This window comes from Scyliorhinus canicula, chromosome 16, assembly GCF_902713615.1.
Source record: "Scyliorhinus canicula chromosome 16, sScyCan1.1, whole genome shotgun sequence".
NCBI classification, from domain to species: domain Eukaryota; kingdom Metazoa; phylum Chordata; class Chondrichthyes; order Carcharhiniformes; family Scyliorhinidae; genus Scyliorhinus; species Scyliorhinus canicula.
In genome coordinates, this window is record NC_052161.1 from 39066559 (window position 1) to 39090694 (window position 24136).

The 24136-nt window shown below is 47.9% G+C and overlaps 2 protein-coding genes across 4 annotated transcripts in view; both read left to right on the forward strand.

Moving 5' to 3' along the window:
• Positions 1 to 1836: 1836 nt before the first annotated feature.
• LOC119950980 (40S ribosomal protein S17-like) lies at positions 1837 to 2244 on the forward strand. The gene has a single exon (XM_038774013.1). The coding sequence runs from the start codon at positions 1843 to 1845 to the stop codon at positions 2242 to 2244; it is 402 nt and encodes a 133-aa protein (XP_038629941.1). The 5' UTR covers positions 1837 to 1842.
• Positions 2245 to 3646: 1402 nt separating this feature from the next.
• The window catches only part of fank1 (fibronectin type III and ankyrin repeat domains 1), a 72219-nt gene continuing 51729 nt past the window's right edge, over positions 3647 to 24136 (forward strand). For all 3 annotated transcript variants that reach the window (XM_038773751.1, XM_038773750.1, XM_038773749.1), the window contains exons 1-2: positions 3647 to 3689; positions 13113 to 13296. In XM_038773751.1, the coding sequence (XP_038629679.1) occupies positions 3683 to 3689; positions 13113 to 13296 (191 nt within the window). In that variant the 5' untranslated portion in view covers positions 3647 to 3682. The remainder of the gene's footprint in view (positions 3690 to 13112; positions 13297 to 24136) is intronic.

A 24136-nucleotide genomic window follows, 5' to 3' on the forward strand; every position in this document is an offset into this window, starting at 1 on the left:
CCTGAGTGTCAATCGTGAATCCAGCACTGTTTCTCATTGGAATTGATTGTGATCCATGTGGCGCCGCTCATAACCCCTTAACAGACGTTGAATCGGTCGAGACACAGCGCCAGTTTTTGCTGTCTTGAAAGTCCACGGATCCTGCCCTGTGTCAACAGTGTAGCCACCTGAGATGGCCACTAACAAACACAAAATGGAAGACTGCAAAGAATGCAGGGAAAACGGACATGTTAAAAAGCAAACAGCTTGCAGAGCAATTATGTATTGGGACAACTGCAGAAACCGGTTTCTGACTGCTGCAGAGACCAGGCAGCGCTGTGAAAGAGAAGTCGTTAGCATACTAATGAGGTGATACCGGGCAAGTCCCAGATACAATGGACACAAATTAAGTATCAATCGATACATTCTATAGGAAACCAGACCCAGTGGCGCCAGAGAAGCCCAGGACAATAAGTCCTAAGAACCGCCCCAGCAACCAAGGAACGGCCCTATGATTGGGGAGTTCAAACCATATCGATTGGTAAGAGGCCCAATCGATCCCAAGCAGGTAAGGGAGTCCGCCCAAAGGGGCGCGGACCCCCTGGGACCTATAAAAGAAAGGTCCCACACATGGTTCAGTCTCCTGTCTCCGGCCTCCAGCTCCAGCCTCCAGACCCCTGTCTTCTACATCAGCTGTTGAGCAGCAGCCGCCAATAAGTAAGTGCCTAACGACGACCGCTACCTGAAACCGGTATTACTTACACCCTTGCTGACTGATAGTGATCTGAAGCCTGCAGACCAGACCAGAACAAAGGCCTTGTTCCCTGACCTCGCAGTTCCTTCTTAGCTAAGTATTAGTTGTTTAGTGGTAGAAGTAGGTTTAATCTTTAGCGTGTGCATGAGTGTTATAATTGTGTTATAATAAACTCTAATTGTTTTGGACTTACTAATTGGTGTACAGCTTTATTGCTTTGAACTTGACCTTGAAACTTGTGACGGTGTCTTTACGGCACCTGGCGACTCCAGAGCTTAGAACGAGAAACAGAGCCAAGTGAGTGTTAAGCACACTCACCCAGAACAACCAACAACACTTAGACCCAGGAACGGAGAATCCAATTAATAATCTTTAGTGTCACAAGTAGGCTTACATTAACACTGCAATGAAGTTACTGTGAAAAGTCCCTAGTCACCACATTCCGGCGCCTGTTCGGGTATACAGAGAGAGAATTCAGAATGTCCAAATCACCTGACAGGCATGCCTTTCAGGACTTGTGGGAGGAAACCGGAGCACCCGGAGGAAACCCACCCAGACACGGGCAGAATGTGCAGACTCCATATAGACAACGACCCAAGCCGGGAATCGAACCTGGAACCCTGGTGCTGTGAAGCCGAAATGCTAACCAATATGCTACTGTGCTGCCCCAACTTTCTCAGGAATAGACACTGCCTCTTTAAAGAAACCAAAATAATCATAGACTTGGCATTAATTTTGTTAAGAGTTAAAATTCTTGGTGATATTTTGTAATTTGCAGCATACAAACCACAATCTCTGTATTTTTATTAATCTCTACTGAGAATTTTGTGTCAAGGAGATGTCAGATTATAAATTGGTTTCACTGAGGTTATTTTGGTGTAAAATGTGGGGAATCTGTAACATAGGATACAGCAATAATTTTCTTTGAGTTCACTATTTGCAGTGAACCATTCCCCAAATTCTATTCAAGAATATGATTATGGATTCTAACTTAGTTAGTTTATTTATATATCAGTAACAGTTTAAAATGATTAGTACCAAATTCCTGCAACTATTTTTAATAAAAATCAAGGACGAAGACTGCTCTCTTCTCTGGGTCGACATCCAAGATGGGTCGTGTCAGGACTAAGACAGTCAAGAAAGCAGCCCGAGTGATCATCGAAAAGTATTACACCCGCTTTGGCAATGACTTCCACACCAACAAGAGGGTCTGCGAGGAGATTGCCATCATCCCCAGTAAGAAAGTTTGCAACACAATTGCAGGGTATGTGACACACATAATGAAGAGTATTCAGCGTGGGCCTGTCAGAGGTATCTCCATCAAACTGCAGGAAGAAGAGTGGGAGGGGAGTGATAACGATGTCCCAAAGGTTTCCGCTCGGGATCGGGAGATGATTGAGGTGGACCCAGGTACCAAGGAGATGCTGAAGCTACTGGACTTTGGCAGCTTGTCCAACCTGCAGGTCACACAGCCTTCAGTACGAATGGCCTTCAGGACTCCAAGAATCTGAAAAATATTTGTACTATAATGCTCCATCATTAAAAAAAAGTTAAAAGCGCAAAACAAAAGAAAATTCATGGAGGTGAGGCTGTAAGAGGCCTGCTTCCCCAGAGCTTCTCATCCTTATTCATCTTCAACCACATGCTGCCCCTTGGCAACATCATCTGCAAACATGAGGTTGCTGTTTGTAACCCTGGTATTCTGTTTGACACCAAGCTGAACTTCGAACCCGATATCCTCTCCATTACAGAGAGCACCAACTTACACCTCCGTCACATCACCCGCCTGTGCCCTGCCTCAGCCTGCCTCTGAAGATTTTACCCATGCCTATGTCATCTCCAGATAAGATTATATCAATACATTCTTGACTGGCCTCCAATTCTCCACCCTTCCTAATCCAGTTTATCCAAACCTGTCATCCATATCAGATCCTGCACTAAGTACTACTGATCGATCACCTTATCCATTTCCAGTTTTCCACCACGTCCGATTTTAAATCCCCACTCTCATATTGTATCCCTTCATAGCTTTGCCCCTCCCTATTTCTGGAACCTCTTCCCATCACAATACCGCACCCCTCAGAACTCTGTATACCTCTGATTCTGCCCTGTTGTGAAATTTGCTTTCACTCCCTATCTGTTGGCCACTGTTGCTTCTGTCATCCAGGGCCCCAGAACTTGCTCCATAAATGTCTCCAACTCTCCCTCTTTAAACCAACTTCTTTAACCACGTTTTCAGTTATCCTTCCGCATCTCTCATAGAACTCTGCATTCAGTCTTCACTGATGAATCTTTTGTGAAGTGCCTCGGCACATTTTCTACATTGAAATAGTTATACAAACACAAGCTGTACTTGTTAAAACAGTTACACCCCATGGAAGGTCTTTTTAAAACGAAGGTAGTCCGATGCACTTCCTGGCATAGGTTAAACTCATATATGTACCTAAATGTTGATTTGCATTTTTCGTCTGTCATTAACTTTTTCTGTGATAGCAACATAACTTGACTACTTCGAAAATACTTTTACTTCAGCACAGTGACTAAGATCACTTGGAGCTCAGATTCCCCAAGTGTACTGTATACAGTTGCACCGCATATTGAACACAAACAGAATACAATGACAAAGCAGAACGCCGAACAGAGCGGGGGTTGGATTGTGTGGGGCGCCGTTGTTTGCAGAGGAGCTGGGATTTGTGTCTCCCGGGCAACAGAGGATTGGCGTCTAGAAAGAGAAAGGAAGGAGGAGAAAGCGAGATGTGGGAGAGAGAGAGAGAGAGAGCCATCACATAGCCTGAGCAGGGGAGTCAGCAGATTGGATTAGGCTGAGGGCAGCGAGCAGAGGGGAGGGAGAGGTTAACAGAGGGAGCAGGCAGGGGATCAGGCAGAGGGGGGATTGGGGGGGGGGGGAATGAACTCCTGTTCGTCAATTGGAAAATAATCAACGAATTCATGGAAGGTAAGTTAAATTTGTTGAGCATGAAGTTTGATTGTGAATACATTTGCAGATTGAAAAAGTTGTATGCAATCTTGGTCCGCTGTATGTACAATTTTAGCAATAACAATTCCAGCACATGTGCGCAATGATAACAGGGAACCTGTCTAATAAATTACATAGAGAGTTTAATATGCTCACGTAAGAGTAGGAATTATACTGAATTCAAGTGTAACACTTATAGAGCACTTATATTTTAAATAATATAGAGTTGCATGGAAAGAAAACACTTGCTTAAAGGAGGGCCTTTTTACACCTACAAGATGTCCCCAAAAGCTTCACATCTGGTGGATTACTTTATGGACTGTAAAGACTTCTTAAAAAGAAAAATGCAGCAACCAATTTGCATGTGACAAGATTTCACAAAGAGGCCGGTCTTCACAAACCGAAAAGGGTTGCACTCGATCAACGTGCAGCTGATGTGTGACTATGAGCTGCCCATCATGCATGTCTGCGTCCGAAACGTGGGCAGTGTGCATGACGCCTTCATCCCGGCACACTCGACGGTTCCTGACACCTTTCAACTGCATCCCCAGGTGAGGGGTTCTCCGCTGCGATCGTGGTTGATGACACCTACCCGGAGGCCACAGACCAATATGGAGACCCACTACAATGACTCCCATTCCGCGACCAGGGGTGTGATTGAGCGGTGCTTCGGTATCCTGAAGATGCGTTCAGGTGCCTGGACTGCTCTGCAGGAGCCCTCCAGTATAGCACTAGGAGGGCCTCCCACATTGTGGTGGCCTGCTGCATCCTCGACAACATCACGCAGCAGAGAGGTGACAGGCTGGAGAAGGGAGATGAACGCCAGACGAGGAGGATAATATAATAATAGCTTATTGTCACAAGTAGACTTCAATGAAGTTACTGTGAAAAGCCCCTAGTCGCCACATTCCGGCACCTGTTCGGGGAGGCTGGTACGGGAATTGAACCCGCGCTGCTAGCGTTGTTCTGCATTGCAAACCAGCTATTTAGCCCACTGTGCTAAACCAGCCCCTGGCAGGGGAGGGTGAGGATGGGCAGGAACTGATGTCTGGGCAGGCACAAGAAGACACACAATGTGTTCACCAGGGCCAGCACGCACACCCTAATTGCCTCCAGGTTCGTGAACTGGGCCGGTGGGGGGGGTGGTGGGAGACTGGCCAGGGGCACGGACACCCCATCCCATCCTCACATCCCATCCCCCCAACTGAATCCCCCCCCCCATGACCACCCTCACTGTGCCACCTCCTCCCCCTTGCAACACCCTTCGTGATTCCTACCTGCCTCACTATGGAGTGCGGACTCTGGGTTCTACTCTGGAATGCATCTTTTGACAACGTCTGACTCCTGCCATGGAAGCACTTCCCACCATCTGCCTGGCTGTTCACTGTATGCGAACCGGCCATTCTATCACATGGTCCATCGAACCCTTGGAGTGGCGGAGGTGGGAATGGTGGGGGAGAGTTTGGGATGGAGAGGGATGGGAGTGGAGCGGGTACTGGGGCAGTGAATGGTGTCCCTGGCCTGCGCACACCCCAAGCCCCTGTCCATCACAGAGTTCTCCAGGCCTTGGACATCCTGACCCAGGGAAGATACCTATGCCCCCAGAGCCTCCACCGCGGATACCACCCATGCGGTGTTGATCTGGCTGGCACACATTGTTGGCACTGTCTCCTGCCCCTGCAGCTTGTTGGACTCCTCCAACTGCACCTGTAGGCGCTGGATGGTTGCTGACAACCTCTCATGTTGTCCTTAGCTTTGTGATTGTATCACTATCGATGGGACCACCCTTTCCAGAAGCTCAAAACTAGACCCCATGGTCGTGCTGCCTCCACATGATATATCGCAGATATACACCAGATAGTGCCCTAGGAGTCTCTCTGCTAAGGTGCCCAACTGACGTGAGCATCTCTGGGATGGTGGAGGGTTTTGGAGACAGCTGATAGAATCATAGAATTTACAGTGCAGAAGGAGGCTATTCAGCCCATCAGGTCTGCACTGGCTCTTGGAAAGAGCACCCGACCCAAGGTCAACGACTCCACCCTATCCCCATAACCCAGTAACCCCACCCAACACTAAGGGCAATTTTGGACAGTAAGGGCAATTTATCATGGCCAATCCACCTAACCTGCACATCTTTGGACTGTGGGAGGAAACCGGAGCACCCGGAGGAAACCCACGCACACACGGGGAAAACATGCAGACTCCGCACAGACAGTGACCCAAGCCGGACTCGAACCTGGGACCCTGGAGCTGTGAAGCGATTGTGCTATCCATAATGCTACCGTGTTGCAATGTCAGTATAGGATGTCAGTATCGTTGCCAGACTGGTGTTCCGGGGTGTTTCAGGCTGACCTTTGGGGGCTTTCTTGTGTCTGTGTCCTCATTGCTGGTATACGCACCATGCTCACGGTCTCTGCCACCTGCGCCCATGCTCAGTCTGCAGTGGTGGGTGGCAGCCTCTCTCCCACCTGGGGAACAGGGCGGTGCGCCTCTCCTCTACGACACCCAGAAAAGTCTCCTGCTCCGCATCTGCAAACCGGGGTGCCGCTCTCCGTGCTGCCATCTTGTTGGCTGGAATGAGTGTGTGTGGGGAGCGGAGTGCTAATATGCGACTGTAGCTTGTCAGCCTCTCGAGTATCAATCCTGACCCTGGCGAATTGGACACCATTTTTCACTGGAATCGCCCGTGTTCTATGTGGCGCCGGTGCTAGCCCATTAATGAATGGCTCATGTATAGCTCGGGGGCAGGCGTCAATTTAGGTGTCGTAAAAGTCCACCGATTCAATCCCAGCATCAACACTTTGTTTCTGAAAGAGAGAATCCTACCCCTTTACTTTCTTTCAAAAGAAACCCTCAATTTCTTTTGCCTTTTCATAACTAAAACCTCTTATTCTTGGCATAACTTTAGTGAGCCCTGGCATACCTTTTCTCATTGTTTTAACTTTCGTCCGATGAAAGTAAATAAAGGCCATTCTCCCTGGGCGGAATTCTCCCCCCCCAAGCCAGGTGGGGGAATCGCCGGGGCGCCACGCGAGTCCCACCACGCTGCCCCGGCACCCTCACGTGATTATCCCCCCCCCCCAAACCAGCGCGGCGAGAATCACGGCTGGCCGCTCGGAGAATCGGCGCTCGCCGTTTGCAAAAGGTGAGCGGCGATTCTCAGGCCCGGATGGGCCGAGCGGCCGCCGCAACACGACAGGTTCCCGCCGGCGCTGTCCACACCCGGTTGCTGCCGGCGCTGTCCACACCCGGTTGCTGCCGGCGGGGACTGTACGGGAACGCTGGTGGGGGGGGGTTCCTGCACCGGGGGGGGGCCTCCGATGGGGTCTGGCCCGTGATCGGTGCCCACCGATCGGCGGGCCGGCCTCGCTAAGGGAGGACTTCCTTTCCTCTGCTGCCCCGCAAGGCCCAATGGAGGATGGTGGCTCCATCCACCATTTTCTTGCGGGGCGGACGGCAATCGCGCATGCGTGGGTGACGTCATTTACGCAGCGCCGCTTTTTATGCGGCGCCAAGGCCCAGCGTGCGTAAATGATGCGACGCTGCTCCTAACCCCCTGGGGGTTGGAGAATAGGGGGCTGGGAGTGGGCCCAGACGCCGGAGTGAAACACTCCGGTTTTCACTCCGGCGTCGGCACCTAGAATCCCGTTGGGAGAATTGCGGCCCGCGTGTCTGCATTGGTCTCACCACCACAACCCAAAGATGTGTAGGGTAGGTGGATTGGCCAAGCTAACTTGCCCCTTCATTGGAAACAATGTGAAAAAAGGTATTTAAAGGCCGGTATTCTCCGACTGTTGCGATTCACTTTTCCTGCTGGCAACACCCCCCCACTTGTGGGTGTCTTGGTGGTGAGGGGTGGCTTCAGTGGAAATTCACATTGACAAGTGGTGGGAAAATAGAAGTCCACCCTCAGCGAATGGCGCACCGCCGAGAAACAGATGGCTGGGGAACCGGAGAATCCAGTTTCTATACTCAGAGAGAATCAGTTAAAGAGGGAGTTCCCCCAGTGGTTTGGTGGATAAATGACCAATACATATGATGCTAAGCCATAATGAAGATCCAGGTTCAGGCTCTGTCTGTTCTGAGTTAACTGACCTCAAGTTGATTGTACTAAAGATACAGTTGACTTTGAGAAAAGGTGGGGGATGTTTGTGACTGTGTTTGAGGAGCTGTTCTTTGCAGGGGGGTGGGGAGAATGTGAAAAGGGGGAAAGGGTTGTACAGACTGTATAGTTGATGCTGGGAAGTAAGTTTCCTGGGGTGTTTATGTGTTGTAAACTGTTTTGATACACGTTGGTAATGAAATACATTTAAAAAAAGATACAGTTGACTTAATTATCCATAGATTGGCTAGGGACAGCAAACAGTATTCTGGGATTCTACTTCTCATTGTTATCTTGTTATTCCTGCTGACAACCTCATATGTGCGGATGTTAGATGAGGACAGTTAAAATGCCCAAAGGGCAGAATTAGTTCGGGTACGCTCGATGATTCTGCCCAGTTCTAGGTTTAACCCCGGAGGGTTTGCAGGCAAGTGGGGAATAATGCAAACAGGCAATTAACTGGAATCTGACCCAGCAATCTGGCTTCAAAAGCCCTGCACAGGAGTTTCCCAACCCGTATGCAGTTCGCCAGGTTCAGCCTAGTGAGATGGAGGACATGGTGACATAATAGTAATGCCACTGGAATAATAATCCAGAGGTCCAAGCCTGCTCTGGGAGGCACGGGTTCATATCCTATCACAGCAGCTGATAGAATTTTAATTCAATTAATACATCTAGAATTAATCAGGTTTAATGTGATTCACAGAAGGATTAGAGGATATTTGGAAAAGCTTTTCCACCCAGAGTGTGGTCGGTGTCTGGAATTTGCTGCCCAGTTTGGTAGTTGAGGCAGAAACCCTTAATTCATGAAAGCTACTTGCATCTACACTTGAAGGTCTGTAACCTGGAAGGCTACACGCCGTGTGCTGGATCTTGAGTCGAGAATGGGCGGCTAGTTATTTTTCAGCCGGCGCAGATACAATCGGCTGAATGGCATCTTTCTGTGCTGTAGCCTTTCTATGGAAAGCTAGTCTCAGTGACGGTTACCATGAAACTATCATCGATTGTTGTAAAAACCCATCTGGTTCATTAATATCCTTTATGGAAGAAAATCTGTCATCCTTACCCAGTCTGGCCTGCAGTGACTTCAGACCCAGAGCAATGTGGTTGACTCTTAATTGCCCTCTTGTTAGGAAACCAAAGGTAGTTTTAAGGGATTTATATTTGTATTGGTAAACATTAGAATTAAGGTATAGTTTTAAGTGGGTTTAATTGAATATGTGCCCGGAAGCGTAAAACCTATGGTTGGATTCATGCTGGACAAAGGTATTTGTACATGTGGGGGTTGGTTAAGTTCGAACTGTGATTTTATTGTGCTTTTAGAGGTTTGCCGTGTGAAGAGTAAATAAAAGCCTCGAGAACAATAAGCCATTGTTTAAAAGCTGGGGACTTGTAAGGTGGAGAAGCTTTTAAGTTTTAGTTTAGCTAATTTGATTGCATTTGAAGATAGGAGTGAGAGAGAAGGCAGCTCTCACAGCTTTGCGAGAAGCAGTTGGTTTATAAGGTTAGAGAGGGAGCATCTCTCTTAGCTTTGCTAGAAGAAACGTCATACTGTGGGGTAACGGTTAAGAAAACAAGTGCAGAGATCTGAAGAGCAGCTGGTTAAGGAAACTAGAGAAATTAAGAAATGTGTCCAAGAAGTCTGGAGTTTAGTCACCAGCGACCAAGGTATTGTTTAGAAAAATTCAAGGAAGAGTGAACCAAGTGTTCTGAGGTAAAGAAATATAAAGGGCTATATTCTCCGTTTGGGAGAATATTTGCTGACGCTGGCGTGGGAACAATGGCATTTTACACCCGACAAAATGGCGCAAAACCTCCACCGATCCTCCGTCTGGTGGGGGGTCAGTAGGCATGCTGCATAGAGCCCCCGGCTCTAGCTGCAGATACAGCCGGAGAATTGCTGGGTCCGTAGCCGCGCATGCGCACAGCGACGAACTGCAGTGGCCGTGCTGTGCAACATAGCACTGGCCGCTTGTGGACCTGGCCTGCCAAATAGTGCCCCTCTTTGACCAGGTACTCTGTGAGCATGCCGATTTGGAGGGAGCGGAGCATCGCAAAAGTGGTGCCGCCCCCAATTTCTGCACCAACGGGGATTCTCCAGCCGATCGGCAAACGCGATTTTGGCGTCAGAGTCCGGAGAATGCTGCCCAAAAGCTCAGGAGACCTGAGGAGATGAATCAACACAGCAGTTATTTTCAGCCAAAAGAAAAGGCCGCAACGCAGCAGACAGCATTTATGCCTTTCAAGGGTTGATATTATGAGCCCCAGCTGATGGGCCCCACCTAATAGCGGGGAAGCTCCTATTCCATGAGTCCCATGGGGAAATCAATTGGGTCATCCCCGTGGGTCTTGTGAGGTTCATTACATCACTCCCCATGAAGTCTGAAAGTCCCTCTGTCGCTGGATGCAGATGAGGTCTCCTTCACCACTTTGCCCGTGATTGTGCTCCCAACATCTGTGTGACTGGGGGTGTGTACCGTGTCGGGGAGTGTTATTTTCGCGCCAACCAGTGGAGGAATCGTGTCGGAGGTCTGTCTCTGACCATACTGTCCTCCAAAAGTACTGAGGATTCTGTATCCATATCTAATGCTGAGTCTACCATCTCAGGGTGACCTGGGACTTGGTCGTAACACCGCCGTGGTCCGATAATTAAATACAAAACGTGCCAGTTTTGTTTCAGTCGACCCAATAGTTTGTTTTTTCATGCCCCTCTTAAAGGTTTCCACTGCCCGTGCAGCCAGACCGTTCAGAGAAGGGGTAGTTCGAATGTGCTCCACCCCATTTGTCTGCACAAACCCCTGAAATTCCTCACTTATCAAAGGGTTATCGTTATCGATGACAAGTCCCTCTGGGATATCGTGGATGATGAATAATTGGCATAGTTTCTCTATGGTGACTCATGAAATGGTGGAAGGTTTCTGGTACACATCCATCCACTTTGAGTGGGCATCGACCAGCAGCACAAACATTGACCCCAGGAAGGGCCCAGCGAAGGTGATGTGTAAATGCACCCAAGGTGCCCTGGCCACTCCCATGGGTGGAGCAAGGCTGATGGCGGGAGCTTTTAATGTTCGTGGCACGCTGCACGCCATTGCGCAATCCTCTCAATATTGCCATCGAGCCCTGGCCACCACATCTAGTTCTGGCATTCTATACCCGGTATTCCGGTTTGACAGACAGGTTGCACACAGTAGAAGAGGAATCTGAGCCATTCAGCGGGCTCCAACGCCCAAGAACACGACCGAGCTAAGGTTGTTCCTTGGGCACGTTACTTAGTTCACAAAATTTATTCCAAACCTGGCAACCATGAAGAGGCCACAAAAAGGGCATGGGAGGTATCACAAGAAGAGGGAGAAGAGACATTTGCCAGAGTAAAGCACCACCTATTATCCCCAGGCTACTGATGCATTATGAACGTCAAAACCACTGTTCCACACGTGCGACACTCCCATATGACACGTGGACAGTGTTATCCCATCGGTGGGACATTGGGGCAGAGTGGCCGATAGTCTACACAAGACCTCTTTTCAGGTGGACACCTACTTCTGAGAATCTCGGGAAGACTTAATAAGAACATAAGAACATAAGAACTAGGAGCAGAAGTAGACCTTCCGGCCCTTCGAGCCTGCTCCGCCATTCTATAAGATCAGGCTGATCTTTTTGTGGTCTCAGAACCACTTACCCGCATTCTTGCCATATCCCGTAATTCATTTATTTTTCAAAAAAACAGCTACCCTATCTTTAAATATATTCAATGAAGTAGCGTCTACTACTCCTTTCGGTCGGGAATTCCATACTTTAACCACCCTCTGAGTGAAGAAGTTCCTCCTTGATTCAGTCCTAAATCTGCCCCCTCTAATCTTGAGGCTATGCCCTCTTGTCCTACTTTCACCTACCAGTGGAAACATCCTTTCTACTTCCATCTTATCCATTCCCTTCAAAATTTTATATGTTTCTATTAGATCCCCCCTCAACCTTCTGAATTCCAGTGAATATAATCCCAATCTACTCAGCCTCTCCTCATACGATAACCCCCTCAACTCCGGAATCAGCCTAGTGAACCTCCTCTGCACCCCCTCTAGTGCCAGCACATCCTTTCTCAAGTGTGGAGACCACAGCTGCACACAGTACTCCAGGTGTGGCCTCACCAGCACCTTGTACAACTGCAACATTACCTCTGCTTTTAAACTCAATCCCCTTCGCAATGAAGAACAAAATTCCATTTGCCTTCTTAATTACTTGTTGCACCTGCAGACCAACCTTCTGTGACTCATCCACAAGTACACCCAGGTCCCTCTGCATAGTAGCATGCTGCAGCTTTTTACCATTTAAGCAATAATCCGTTCTATTGTTACTCCTACCAAAATGCATGACTTCACACTTATTGACATTATACTCCATCTGCCAGACCTTTGCCCACTCACTCAATGTGTCAATGTTCCTCTGTACGGTTTTACGGTTTTCAGTACACTTTGCTCTGCCACACACCTTCGTGTCATCTGCAAACTTGGATACCTTACACGTAGTTTCCAACTCCAAATCGTCTATATAAATTGTAAATAATTGTGGTCCCAACACCGATCCCTGAGGCACACCACTCGTCACTGATTGCCAGCCAGAATAGCACTCATTTATTCCCACTCTTTGTTTCCTGTTAGACAACCAATCCTCTATCCATGCTAGTACTCTACCCTTAACATCATGCATCCTTATCTGATGCAGCAGCCTCTTGTGCGGTACCTTGTCAAAGGCCTTTTGGAAATCAAGATTGTTCAGGTGCTCTTTCTTGGTGGCCCCTGTAATAAACATGTCATCCAGGTCAGCAGTCACCCTGGGGAACCCTTGAAGAATGCCTTCTATTACCTACTGAAAAATGGCTCATGAGGACGACACCCCAAATGGGAGATGAGCGTACTCATACAATCCCTGTGGGTGTTCATGGCTACTGCGCCCAACTCCAGCTGAAGGTATGCATGGCTCATGTCCAGCTTTGTGAAAGAATGGCCCCAGCCAACTTCACGCACATTGGTCTTCTATGTGTGGCATAGGGTGCCTGTCCAAACGTGTCAGGTGACTTGCGCAAAGTTTTGCGCCTGGCACGAAGCCCTATTTGGACTTCTCCCAAGATGCAGTGGCAGACTGGTATTGTAATGTGGGGCATTCCTACAAAAAAGCCTCATCCACGGAGCAAAGGGAACCAATACAAAATAATTTGCATAATTAGAACTGGGTTCACAGGGTTTCTATATGAGGCCTATGTACAATGCCACGACTAATGATGTGTTTCTGTCTTTTTTAAGAAACTGGCCAAGTGGAAGTCGCCAAGCCTGATCCTCCAGTTGTGGGTAAAGTGACACATCACAGTATTGAACTTTACTGGAACATGCACCACACTTTGCAAGGATATGGAGCATCTAATCGAGGGCTATGTTTTTCAATTGAAGAGGTGGACATGAAAACACATGCATATGGAAAAATATACATGTAAGTACTTCAACTTTTAAAACCATTATTCCCCCTCTCTCCCATGACACTCTTGAAATATTACAACCCTGATATTGTACAGGTTTTATGCTTCTCATTGGTAGAGACTATATTTGGGTTTTTCAGACCAAAGTATTACTGAGGGATTTACTATACTTTGATGTTCAAATCAATATGCGATGTACAATAAAATGAAATCTAAGAAACTGGTGAATATACTGTTTCTGAATGACCAATGTTTTTGTTCCTTACCTCTGTGTGATATCCGAGAATACTTCCTCGTATATTGTTCCTGATTATTTAATCTGTCCGCAACCCCATCTATAGTCCCCCTTTGTCCCTACACATACAGGGACAATAAATAGTACAGTAAATTCATAAAAAATGTAGAATTGGAATTTCAAATGGTTCTGAAATAATGAAAAGTCAAAGTTTAGCCTTAAACGTTTCTGTCATGCATCTATTTTGTTTTCCTTTCTTTGTGGCATCATCAATGCAATATCGGAAGATGGAACACTGAGCAGGGTAGAATAAGCAGCTGTGCCATCATCAGGTTTAACAATGAGTGTCAATATGACCTAAATACACAATGACACTGACTCGCTGCAAACACACTCACTGATTGTCGGATACCTAAACACTATCTCAATTTATTTAATTTCTTCGTTTAGACCAAATATTTTTCCACTATATGCTACACGCTTGAGAGCAGCCACCAGATCCTCAGCAGTTGTTAAATTCATTTTAGTCTCAAGGTCTATATTTTCACGCCCCAGTATCAGACATGAAACTCTCTCTCTCTCTCTCTCTCTCCCCCCCTCCCCCTCCCCGAATTTCAGAGTGTAAACTCTCCTCCCTTTCCCAAATCTTAGGGTCTAAGCTCACCGCCCATTCCCGCCCCCACCCTGTCACCCACTCTCAGGGTCTAACCGCCCCCCCCCCCCTCCCCAGTCTCAGAATCAAATATCTTCCTTTCCAACTTTTCCTCCAATCTCAAAACTCTTACCTCCCCCCTCCCCCCTCCAGTCTCCAAACCCTTGCCCTCTCTCATTCTGGTTTCCAAACACTTCTACCCCCTCCTAGTCTCCAAACGTTTACCCACCCCCCCTCCACACCCACCCTCCAGCCTCCAAACTCTTCCTCTTCCCTCCATTCTCCAGACTGTTACCCTCCTTTTCAGTTTCCAAACACTTAATGCCCTCTCCCTCTAGTCTCCAAGTCTTACTCCCTCCCTCTCCATCCAGTCTTCAGGTCTCAGACACCACCAAAACCCAGGCCCTGCTATTGCTGCTGAAATCCTAGGCTCAAGGGGCTGGTTTAGCACAGGGCTAAAGAGCTGGCTTTTAAAGCAGACCGAGGCAGGCCAGCAGCACGGTTCAGTTCCTGTACCAGCCTCCTCGAACAGGCGGTGGAATGTGGCGACTAGTGGCTTTTTACAGTAACTTCATTTGAAGCCTACTTGTGACAATAAGTGATTTTCATTTCATTTTCATTTTTCATTTCAATCCCCGCCGAACATGGAACTATGGGCCCTGCCAAACCTAGAACTACACCCTCCCCCAACTCTCTCCAATCTCACACCCCCCTGACCCTATCACCCCCCCCCCTCCCCCCCTCCCCCCCATACTACCCCACCCACCGCCGACTCTCTCCACCACAGCCCTGAATTTGTCACCTCGTTACCGGTGCTGTCACTGCTCCCACACTGGCTGCTCAATTACACCAAGGCTGGCTTTACCATCACTTTTACTTCTAGCCAACTCTGCAAACTGTTTGGGGGAGAAGAGGTGGGGGAGGAGAGATAGAGAGAGAGGAGGAGGGGGGTAGATAGGGGGGAGGGGGAGAGAGGGCGATGAACTGTATTTTCCATGCCCCTGCCGGGCACATTTTCGGTGGACGGACTTGTGAAATAGGATAGGCACCAATCCCATCAGCTTTCTGTCACCCTTGAGCTCAACTCAACTTTAGGGCAGCACGGTAGCATGGTGGTTAGCATAAATGCTTCACAGCTCCAGGGTCCCAGGTTCGGTTCCCGGCTGGGTCACTGTCTGTGCGGAGTCTGCACGTCCTCCCCGTGTGTGCGTGGGTTTCCTCCGGGTGCACCGGTTTCCTCCCACAGTCCAAAGATGTGCAGGTTAGGTGGATTGGCCATGATAAATTGCCCTTAGTGTCCAAAATTGCCCTTAGTGTTGGGTGGGGTTACTGGGTTATTGGGATAGGGTGGATGTGTTGAACTTGGGTAGGGTGCTCTTTCCAAGAGCTGGTGCAGACTCGATGGGCTGAATGGCCTTCTTCTGCACTGTAAATTCTATGAAATGTTTCCCACTGTCCCTTTACCTCCATACCCTTTTGTCTATTTAGCAATTAACCATAGCTAGTTCTCCCCTCATACCTATGTAATTGGCTTTATTTAAGATTCTTGTTTGTGATTGGAATATGTCACTTTCAAACTTGTTTGTTTCAAACACTAGCTTTCGGAGCACTTCTCCTTCCTCAGGTGAATGCAGTGCTCTGAAAGCTAGTTGTTTGAAACAAACATGTTGGACTTTAACCTGGTGTTGTAAGACTTCTTACTGTGCTCACCCCAGTCCAACGCCGGCATCTCTACATCATGACTTTCAAACTTAACATGGAATTCAATGGTATTTTGATCACTATTTCCCAGAGGACTTTTTACCATGACATTACTAATGAACTCCGCTTCACTACACAAGACTAGATCTAAGATAGCCTGATCCATAGTCAGTTCCACAACATTTTGCTGAAGAAACTGTCACAAAAACATTCATCTTCAGGACCACTCTCCAATTTAATTGTTCCAGCCGAAATGAGATTAAATTTCCCCACAATTAATATATTGTCTTTGTTACTATTATGGATCCACACCATTACCGCAATTTTGGGTATGATCCCGGATTAGAACTCAACTATTTGCATTTGGTAAAACTGTGAGGAAACGTTACTGTACCACCAGATAGGTAACAGTAACAAGTAGACATCTTTTATGTTAAAACAAACTTTAATTTGAATTAATCACATTAGCACCAGAGAAATAGCTTTACAACTAACAGGTACAACATCTTAACTTGCCTCCTTAAACCTGCCTCAACATTCCAATTAAGCAAACTATATATTTCAAATACCACTTAAGTATAAAATTAACAATCAGGTTTTACTTGCTTATCTTGGTGCAGAGTCCTTGGAGATAAAAGCTTTTTTTTAGGACCTAGCTGAAGACCTTCTGCCCACCTTAGGGCCCTGAAGCAACTCCTTTGTCCAGACAGACCTGGCCCCTCCAATGAGCCACACCAGCTGCAGTCAAAGCATACATTATGTTGTCTTATTAGAAGATGTGCCTTGATTTGTTCAGATAGGCTCAAAATGTTACAACATTACATTAGCTCCCAACTGCAAACAGACAAAATGGCTTTTAATCAAAGCTCTGTCAGGCATACTATATGCATTCCAACCTAGGTTTTAATAATATTACTGCACATATACAAACTATAAAATATGACAATTTCTTATATTCATCACAGTTACAGACTTAAATAATTTCTTATTTAATGCTCTGGCAACAGTATGACTATTGTTAACGGGCCTATAAATGACTCCTACCAGTGTTTTCTGTCATTGTTACTTCTAATTTCCACTGACACTGATTCTATTCCATGATATTCTGAGTCCAGTCCCTTGCTCACTATTGTCCTTATGCCATCTATTACTATCAGGGCCACCTCACCTTCTTTGCCATCCTGTCAGTCCTACAAGAGGATCCTTTGAGGATTCAAACTTATACACAGGAAAATCTAGGTAGAGCCATTTTTTGTTGAAACCTGACCCACTCAGTTTCTTCACCGTCTCGATTATGCTGAAAGGGGGATTTATTTTCCTACTCATGGAGAAGACCATCTCTCCAACAGCATTGGAAGGCAATTGAGTAAAACAGGGAAGGAAGCTACCATACGTGTTACTCTTGGAAATCCAGATTCTGTTTCCTACTTTACAACAATGATCACACTTAAAGATTTGGTTAGTTGAACTGAGAATGTCTGCCGCTGACATAAATGAAGCATTTGACCGAATGTGGAATTGACGGGTTCTAGCAAAATTGAAGGTAATGGGAATCAGGCAGAAAACTCTTCACTGCACGGAGTCACACCTAGCACAAAGGAACATGGTTGCAATTGGCGGAGGCCAATCATCCCAGTCCCAGGAAGTCACTGCAGGATTTCCTCAAGGTACTGTCTTAGGCCCAATTATCTTCAGCCATTCCATCAATAACTTTTGCTCTATCATTAGGTGAGAGGTGGAGCTGATCATTGCACAATATTCAGTACCATTCACAACTCCTTAGATACTGAAGCAGTCCATGCCAACATGCAGTAAGACCCCGACAACATTCAAGCTTGGGCTAATTAGTAGAAAGCAATATTCAAGCTACACAAGTGCCAGGCAATGGCCACCTCCAACAAAAGGGAATCTAACCATTTCCCCTTGTCCTTCAAATTCATTACCATCATTGAATTCCACTACAATCAGGCCAGAAACTGAATTGGGCCAGCCACAGAAATACTGTGGTTACTAGAGCAGGGAATTCTGCGACGAGTAATTCATGTCCTGACACCCCAAAGCCTGTCCACCATCTACAAGGCACAAGTCAGTAGCAATGTAATACTCTCCAGTTACCTGGATGAGAGCAGCTCCAACCAAATTCAAGAAGCTCAACACGATCCAGGTTAAAGCAGCCGGCTTTGTTTAAAAATGGCATCCCGATCGCTCCCTGCACTGAGGAGTTCCAGCGAGCAGAGCTCCTCCGTGCAGAAAACGCATGATAAGTGCGACTTCAGCTGCATGTTTGCTACTGAGGTCCCGGGTCCAGGTGTTTCCCCAGGAGACACATCTGAGGTGGAGCCAGACAGCTGCCTACCTCGCCCCATGGCCCTTGATGGCCCTGGCGGGCATCCTCTGGGGGCTATGGGGCCAGAGGGCCCTGGCTCACTGTCAGCGGATTACAAATAGCCGTGCCGTCCTGTCCTGTGTGCTGACCTCGAGACAGAGCCTCATTAGAGGGGTGGAACTCGGGCAACTGGTTGCCACCATCGCCACTCCATGGGACGGGTCCGGGTTGGCATTCACGCCCCCTCCTCCTGTTCGGTGTCCAAAGGTCCCTGGCTTCAACTTGGGATGGAGGGGCAGCTGGTTCGAGTCCCGGCTGGCCCTGCATCATCTGGCTCTGCCAACCCTGGCGGATCCCCATAGTCTGCTCTGGTGGAGGGTGGGCATGACAACTGTGCCGCAAATATAATGGTTGCATCCTCGAAACTCTCAGGTATTCTCCTCGGAGTCAGGCAAGGGTTCTGTCCTGATTGGGCTGATGCTGTCGGCTGGAGGACCTGCAGGAGAATGGACATGTGGTCAGTGGGAGAGATGGGTCAGGCAGTAAGACAATAACAACTCACCTTTGACATGTCCTCTGGGTGGAACCCAGTGATTCCTCACCTCTGCGGTGTCCGCAAGCCTCCGCGGGGGTGACCGATCTGTCCTCAGCCACCCCTGTCACCTCCAGGGCAAGCTCCTCAAAGGAGGTGAGGATTCTTACGTCCGGCACCCCTCAGCCAGTCTGGGTCCTCTCCCGGCGATTATGGGAGAGCTTTTACTGAGGAGGCACATGTCGTTAACGACACGCATGGTTGACAGTGTTGGGGAGGCGGTGTAAAGGGAGAGTTGGGGGAGTTGTAGGGGGAGCGGGTGGAGGGAGGGTTGGCGGTCACATGGGGAGTTGGGGGGGTCAATGCTCCCTTGGGGGAGGTAGGGGGCAGGGAACATTGGTGTCTTCTCACTCATGCTGCCCGGTGTATGCCTTTGACCTTCTTCCTGCACTGGAGGCCAGTCTTCCTGGTCACACTTCCTGAGCTGACAGCTGCCGCTACCTCATTCCAGGCAGCACTGCCTGCCTTGTGGCTGACTCTCTGGGACCCTCAGGACAACAGGACATCCCTACTGGCCTCAATGACGTCTAACAGCTTCCCCAGGTCAGTATCCCTGGACCTTGGGGCAGGTCTCCCTTCGGCGCCATTATTGGCTGGGGTTGGCTGAGCAAGTGCAGCTTAAGTGCTGCTTGACATTGTTCGCGGGGGACTGGCGAGCGTGGTGCCAGGAAATCGGCTGGCGAGCCTTAATCTGCGGCGAGAAGCCCGCGAGGCCTTGTTACATGGACCAAATAAAGTTGAATCGCGTTGCTGGCCTCGCTAGGCTGAGCGCCAGGAAGCTCGCGGCAAGTCCCGCTCGCTATCACACTTTTCTCCGGAGAATTTTGCCCGTGGTGTTTCTCGGTGCTCCCGAGGGCCGAGGAACACTTGGCTAATCGTGCGCACTATGGGACACTGTTCCCATTCGGGGAGATCACGCACCTAATATTTCTAAAGAATTTAAATTTTACATTTTCATAAAGGCTCTGTCCTTCAACTCAGTCTGTATTGTTCTTTCCATTCTAAATTCAGATAACCTTTTACTTTTTCACCAGTTTAATAAAACAGCTTTACTGCCCTAAAATGTATGTTTTCTTTTGAAGCCTTAGCTCATTTCACTCATTCCTGGAGGTAACTGGCTGGGCCAGCACTAACAATAAGACCCCAGCTGTTCTACATCAGGAAATAGGAGGAGGAAAGTGAAATATTGATTCATTAGCTCCCAGACATTTTGCCATCAGAAGCTTGTCAGAACTGACTGTAGCAACTTTAAAGGTACAGCCCCAAAGGCAAAGAGGGTTTCCTGTCAAAGTATAGGCACACATAAAAACCAAAGAGATTGGTGGGCTGGCAAAGATTGGTGTTCTCCACAGTCTCATGGACAATGTTTCCTCTGAGCTGCCTGGCTGTTCAGCAACCCAAAAGTCTCCCTGCAGGTCACGCACAAGCTGGCTCCTTTAAATTGCCCAGCCTGCCTGGCCACACAAAAAAACTTAAGGGAATTGATTGAGACATTTGAAAAGAATTAGAGGGAACTTCACTAGTCGATAATTCTTGCCAAGAGACTTATTTATCCATTTAATTAAAAATGATAAATTAAAGTTCCATTAAAATGTTTAATTAGAAATGATTGTTAATTATGAAACTAGTGTAGTTTTTGTTTAGTATTCTGTAAACTTCAGAAAGTACCTTTAACTCAGACGGAGTGACAATGAAAGCGTACCTTATTGATCCTGTTTTCTGTCTGAAAAACAAGGATGCAGAAGTCCACTTTAGTAGGTCAGCTTCATGTACACAAACAGTATTGGAAATACATCCAACGCTGCCATATTGATTGGTGTGCTATGCAGACATTCACAGCAGCTGCATTAAGCAGACATCAAGATCTGGCAATAGATACCGCCACTGCTTCAGCAAATGTATTATTTTCTATCTTCCGAGGAGGATGTTTAAACGATTAACATCTTATTTTGTGCCATTGCTTCTGGTCTATTATCCACTTACAGGTTACACATCCCAGTTAGGAGTTTACAACCTAAGTCATGATCACAGGGTATTCGACAGCCATTTGAAATTGAGGAAGATGACATGAGACTGCGATGACCCGGTGGTGTGGGGTGGTTTCAAATTGGAATCCCATTGACAAGCAGCAGGAAGATAGAATGCTGCCACCAGGGAAACCTGGCGGTGGGGGCAGGCTTCTGAAGCTTGCCCAGTTGCCCTGGAGTTCATTATCACTCCGTGGATAAGCCTCACTACGAACAAGGGGTTTGAACAAGGAGATCGATCAATGGTACTTTGCGGGATTAGTCTCGCACGAAGGTGTATCATTGCTTTACTTTCCTGATACCCTGCATTGTCATTGAAAGTCTCCTAATATATCTCAGCAGTGTCTCTCTCTCTCCTCATTTGGGAATGTACATTTCAGTTGGGTACCCCTTTAATCAGCCTCCCAAATGCATGCAGCTGCCCTTCAATCTGCCTGCAGGGCCTGCACCAGCAGAGCTTCGCCTCATTTTAATTCTGTACTGCACCATTTGCTGCGGGATGTAAGCTGGTGGTGCTGAGCTCTCACAGCCAAACCAGCTTAGACCCTCCCTGTGTGGGTATGGAAACTTCTTCCATCAACCCTGAGGAGTTTAATGTTCAAGTTTCCCTCTCTCACTGACCTTTCAATCCTTCCTCTGTATTCCTTGATCCCATCGTGTTTTTGATGCATTTCCATTTGTTAGCTGCTGAACATTTTGAAGTGGATGTGCTAATGCCCAGTCTGGACCGCAACCCTCCCCATCTTGAACCCATTTACACAGTTAAACATATACTCACCCCACACCCTGGGTGTAATATCTTCTGTTGGTTGCACATGCCTCCCCCTGACTGAATGTGCTAGCTGCAGCCCATTATGATTGCAGAAACCTCAGGAACAGAGGCGGGTGGATACGACCACGTTGCATTCGGGCTGGGGGGAGGTTGGGGATTTGTTTTTTGTGAGCCTCGGAGATCGGGGCATCATTTAAAGATGGTGTCCCGATCTCTCGCTACAACGGGGTGTTCTGGCGAACTGAGGCCGCGCGTTTAGGCCCTTTATTGCAAGATATTGCAATTTTGAGGCACTGTGAGTGCCAGGAAATACGCGGCTAAACGCGATCGCTCAGGAACGTTGTTCCCTGTTGGGAAAATTGTGCCCATTGTACATGGATGAATAAACATTGATAACCCAGTGCTGGATTCTCCATTCCTGAGATTAAGTGTTGACGGCGGGGCAGGACTGGTGGACTTCCACGACAACAAAACTGACACCGAAGCTGGACTGATTCAGCAACTGTGCAGGGGCTAGCACCGGCACCACTTGTAACACAATCAATTCCAATGAAAAACGGTGCAGTATTCGCCAGGTCCGTGATTGACACTCAGGAGGCTGGCAAGCTTCAGCCAGATATACACTCCCCACACACTCATCCCCGCCAACAAGGTAGCACTGGTTGTGCTTGAGCGCACCAATCCAGCTGATGGGTTGGCTGGGGCCAGAGGGCACCTAGGAGGGGTGACCTGGGGGGACTTCAATAAGATCCGTGGTCCTAAGTTCATAGTGGGCTGTCAGCGGCGTGTGCAGCTGCATGGCTGCCTTTCCGACTGCGGCAATGGTGTTCCATGCCCGTACACCCCGACCCCACTGCCAACCTCCTGGCCACCCCCTGCTACTCCCCGCAGCCCTGGCAGAAGCTCCCCGGTCAGTGGCACAACTGCCATCAAACTCTGGCGATGTTGGATACTTTCCATACTGTCATGTGAGCGTACCTTTACGAAATGGGTGTTTATAAATGGGTGTGTATATAAACATCTGTAGTGAGAGTACCTTTAAGAAATGGGTGTTTATTATTGCAGTGATGTCAGAGAGCAAGTGGAGCTGGGCTGTCTGTCAGCTTTTTACTTTTGTTTTTGAGCGTGCTGCAGGGTGTGTTTTAGTTTCGTTTTCAGAGCTGGATAGCTGCAGTCACAGCCAGAAGGTGTAGGAATCTCTCTCTCTAATCTAAATACTGTAAATCGATCCTGGTGATTTAAAACTAATAACAATAGTGACTTTCACCTGACAGCCTCCCCGAACAGGCGCCGGAATGTGGCGACTAGGGGCTTTTTACAGTAACTTAATTTGAAGCCTACTCGTGACAATAAGCGATTTTCATGTGCTTCTGATAAAAGGTGTTTTAAGTTGTATGGATGTTAAAAGGAAAGCTTAAAGGATTACTTAGCGTTGTATTCTTTGGGGGTTGTATTTGAATTGATGGTTGCTAAGTTGTTCACTGTAAGTTTTAAAAAGGTTAACTTGAGTTCATAGAACAAACATTGTTTTGTTTTAAAAAAAATACTCTTCCATTTCTGCTGTACCACAGCTGCAGAGTGGGCCGTGTGCTCCCCATACCACAATCTATTAAACGTTGTGGGTCAGGTGAACTCCATGATACACTTTGGAGTTCTCTAAACCTTAGCCCATAACAATACCCCCTCGCTCTCCCTCAGCAGCCATGACGTTGGTTTCACGATTCTTAAAAGCACAAGTGAACTGCACCACCGGGAACTTGGCCCATTGGAGGCGGAGAATTGTGGAGGGCCCGGAAAATACCGGGTTGGGCCCGCTAATCATGTGCAAACACTGTTTACTGTACGTGCGCGCCGGACCACATTGACCCCGCTGTCGAGATGACGGAGAATTGCGATTTGGCATCAAATCGGCACCCACTGCGATTTGTTGTTGAAACCTATTCTCCGCCCAATCGCATTTCTCGATTTCGGCATCAGCCAATGGAGAATCTTGCCCCCAATCTTTGTTCTCTGCTCTCTTACGGTTGCAAGATATTCAGGCATCATATAAACATAGAAACTAGGAGCAGAAGTAGGCCATTCGGCACTTTGAGTCTGCTCTTCCATTTAATATGATCTCCATGGCTGATTCTCTATTTCATATTCCTGTTTTCTCCCCATACCTCTTGATGCCGTTAAGATCAAAAACATTTTCTATCTCTTTCATGAATACATTCAGGTCCAGGGTCAAGCCAGGATGGGGACTCGCGATTTTTGGGGTTGGGGTGGAGCCGGGAGTGCAGGAGGCGAAAGAGGCCGGTGTGCTGGCCTTTGCGTCCCTAGTAGCCCGGCGAAGGATCTTGCTACAATGGAAGGATGCGAGGCCCCCAAGCGTGGAGACCTGGATCAATGACATGGCGGGTTTCATTAAGCTCGAGAAGATCAAATTCGCCCTGAGAGGGTCGGTACAAGGGTTCTTTAGGCGGTGGCAACCTTTTCTCGACTTTCTGGCTCAACGATAGGGTACAGGGACAGTAGCAGCAGCAACCCGGGGGGGAGGGGGGGAAGGG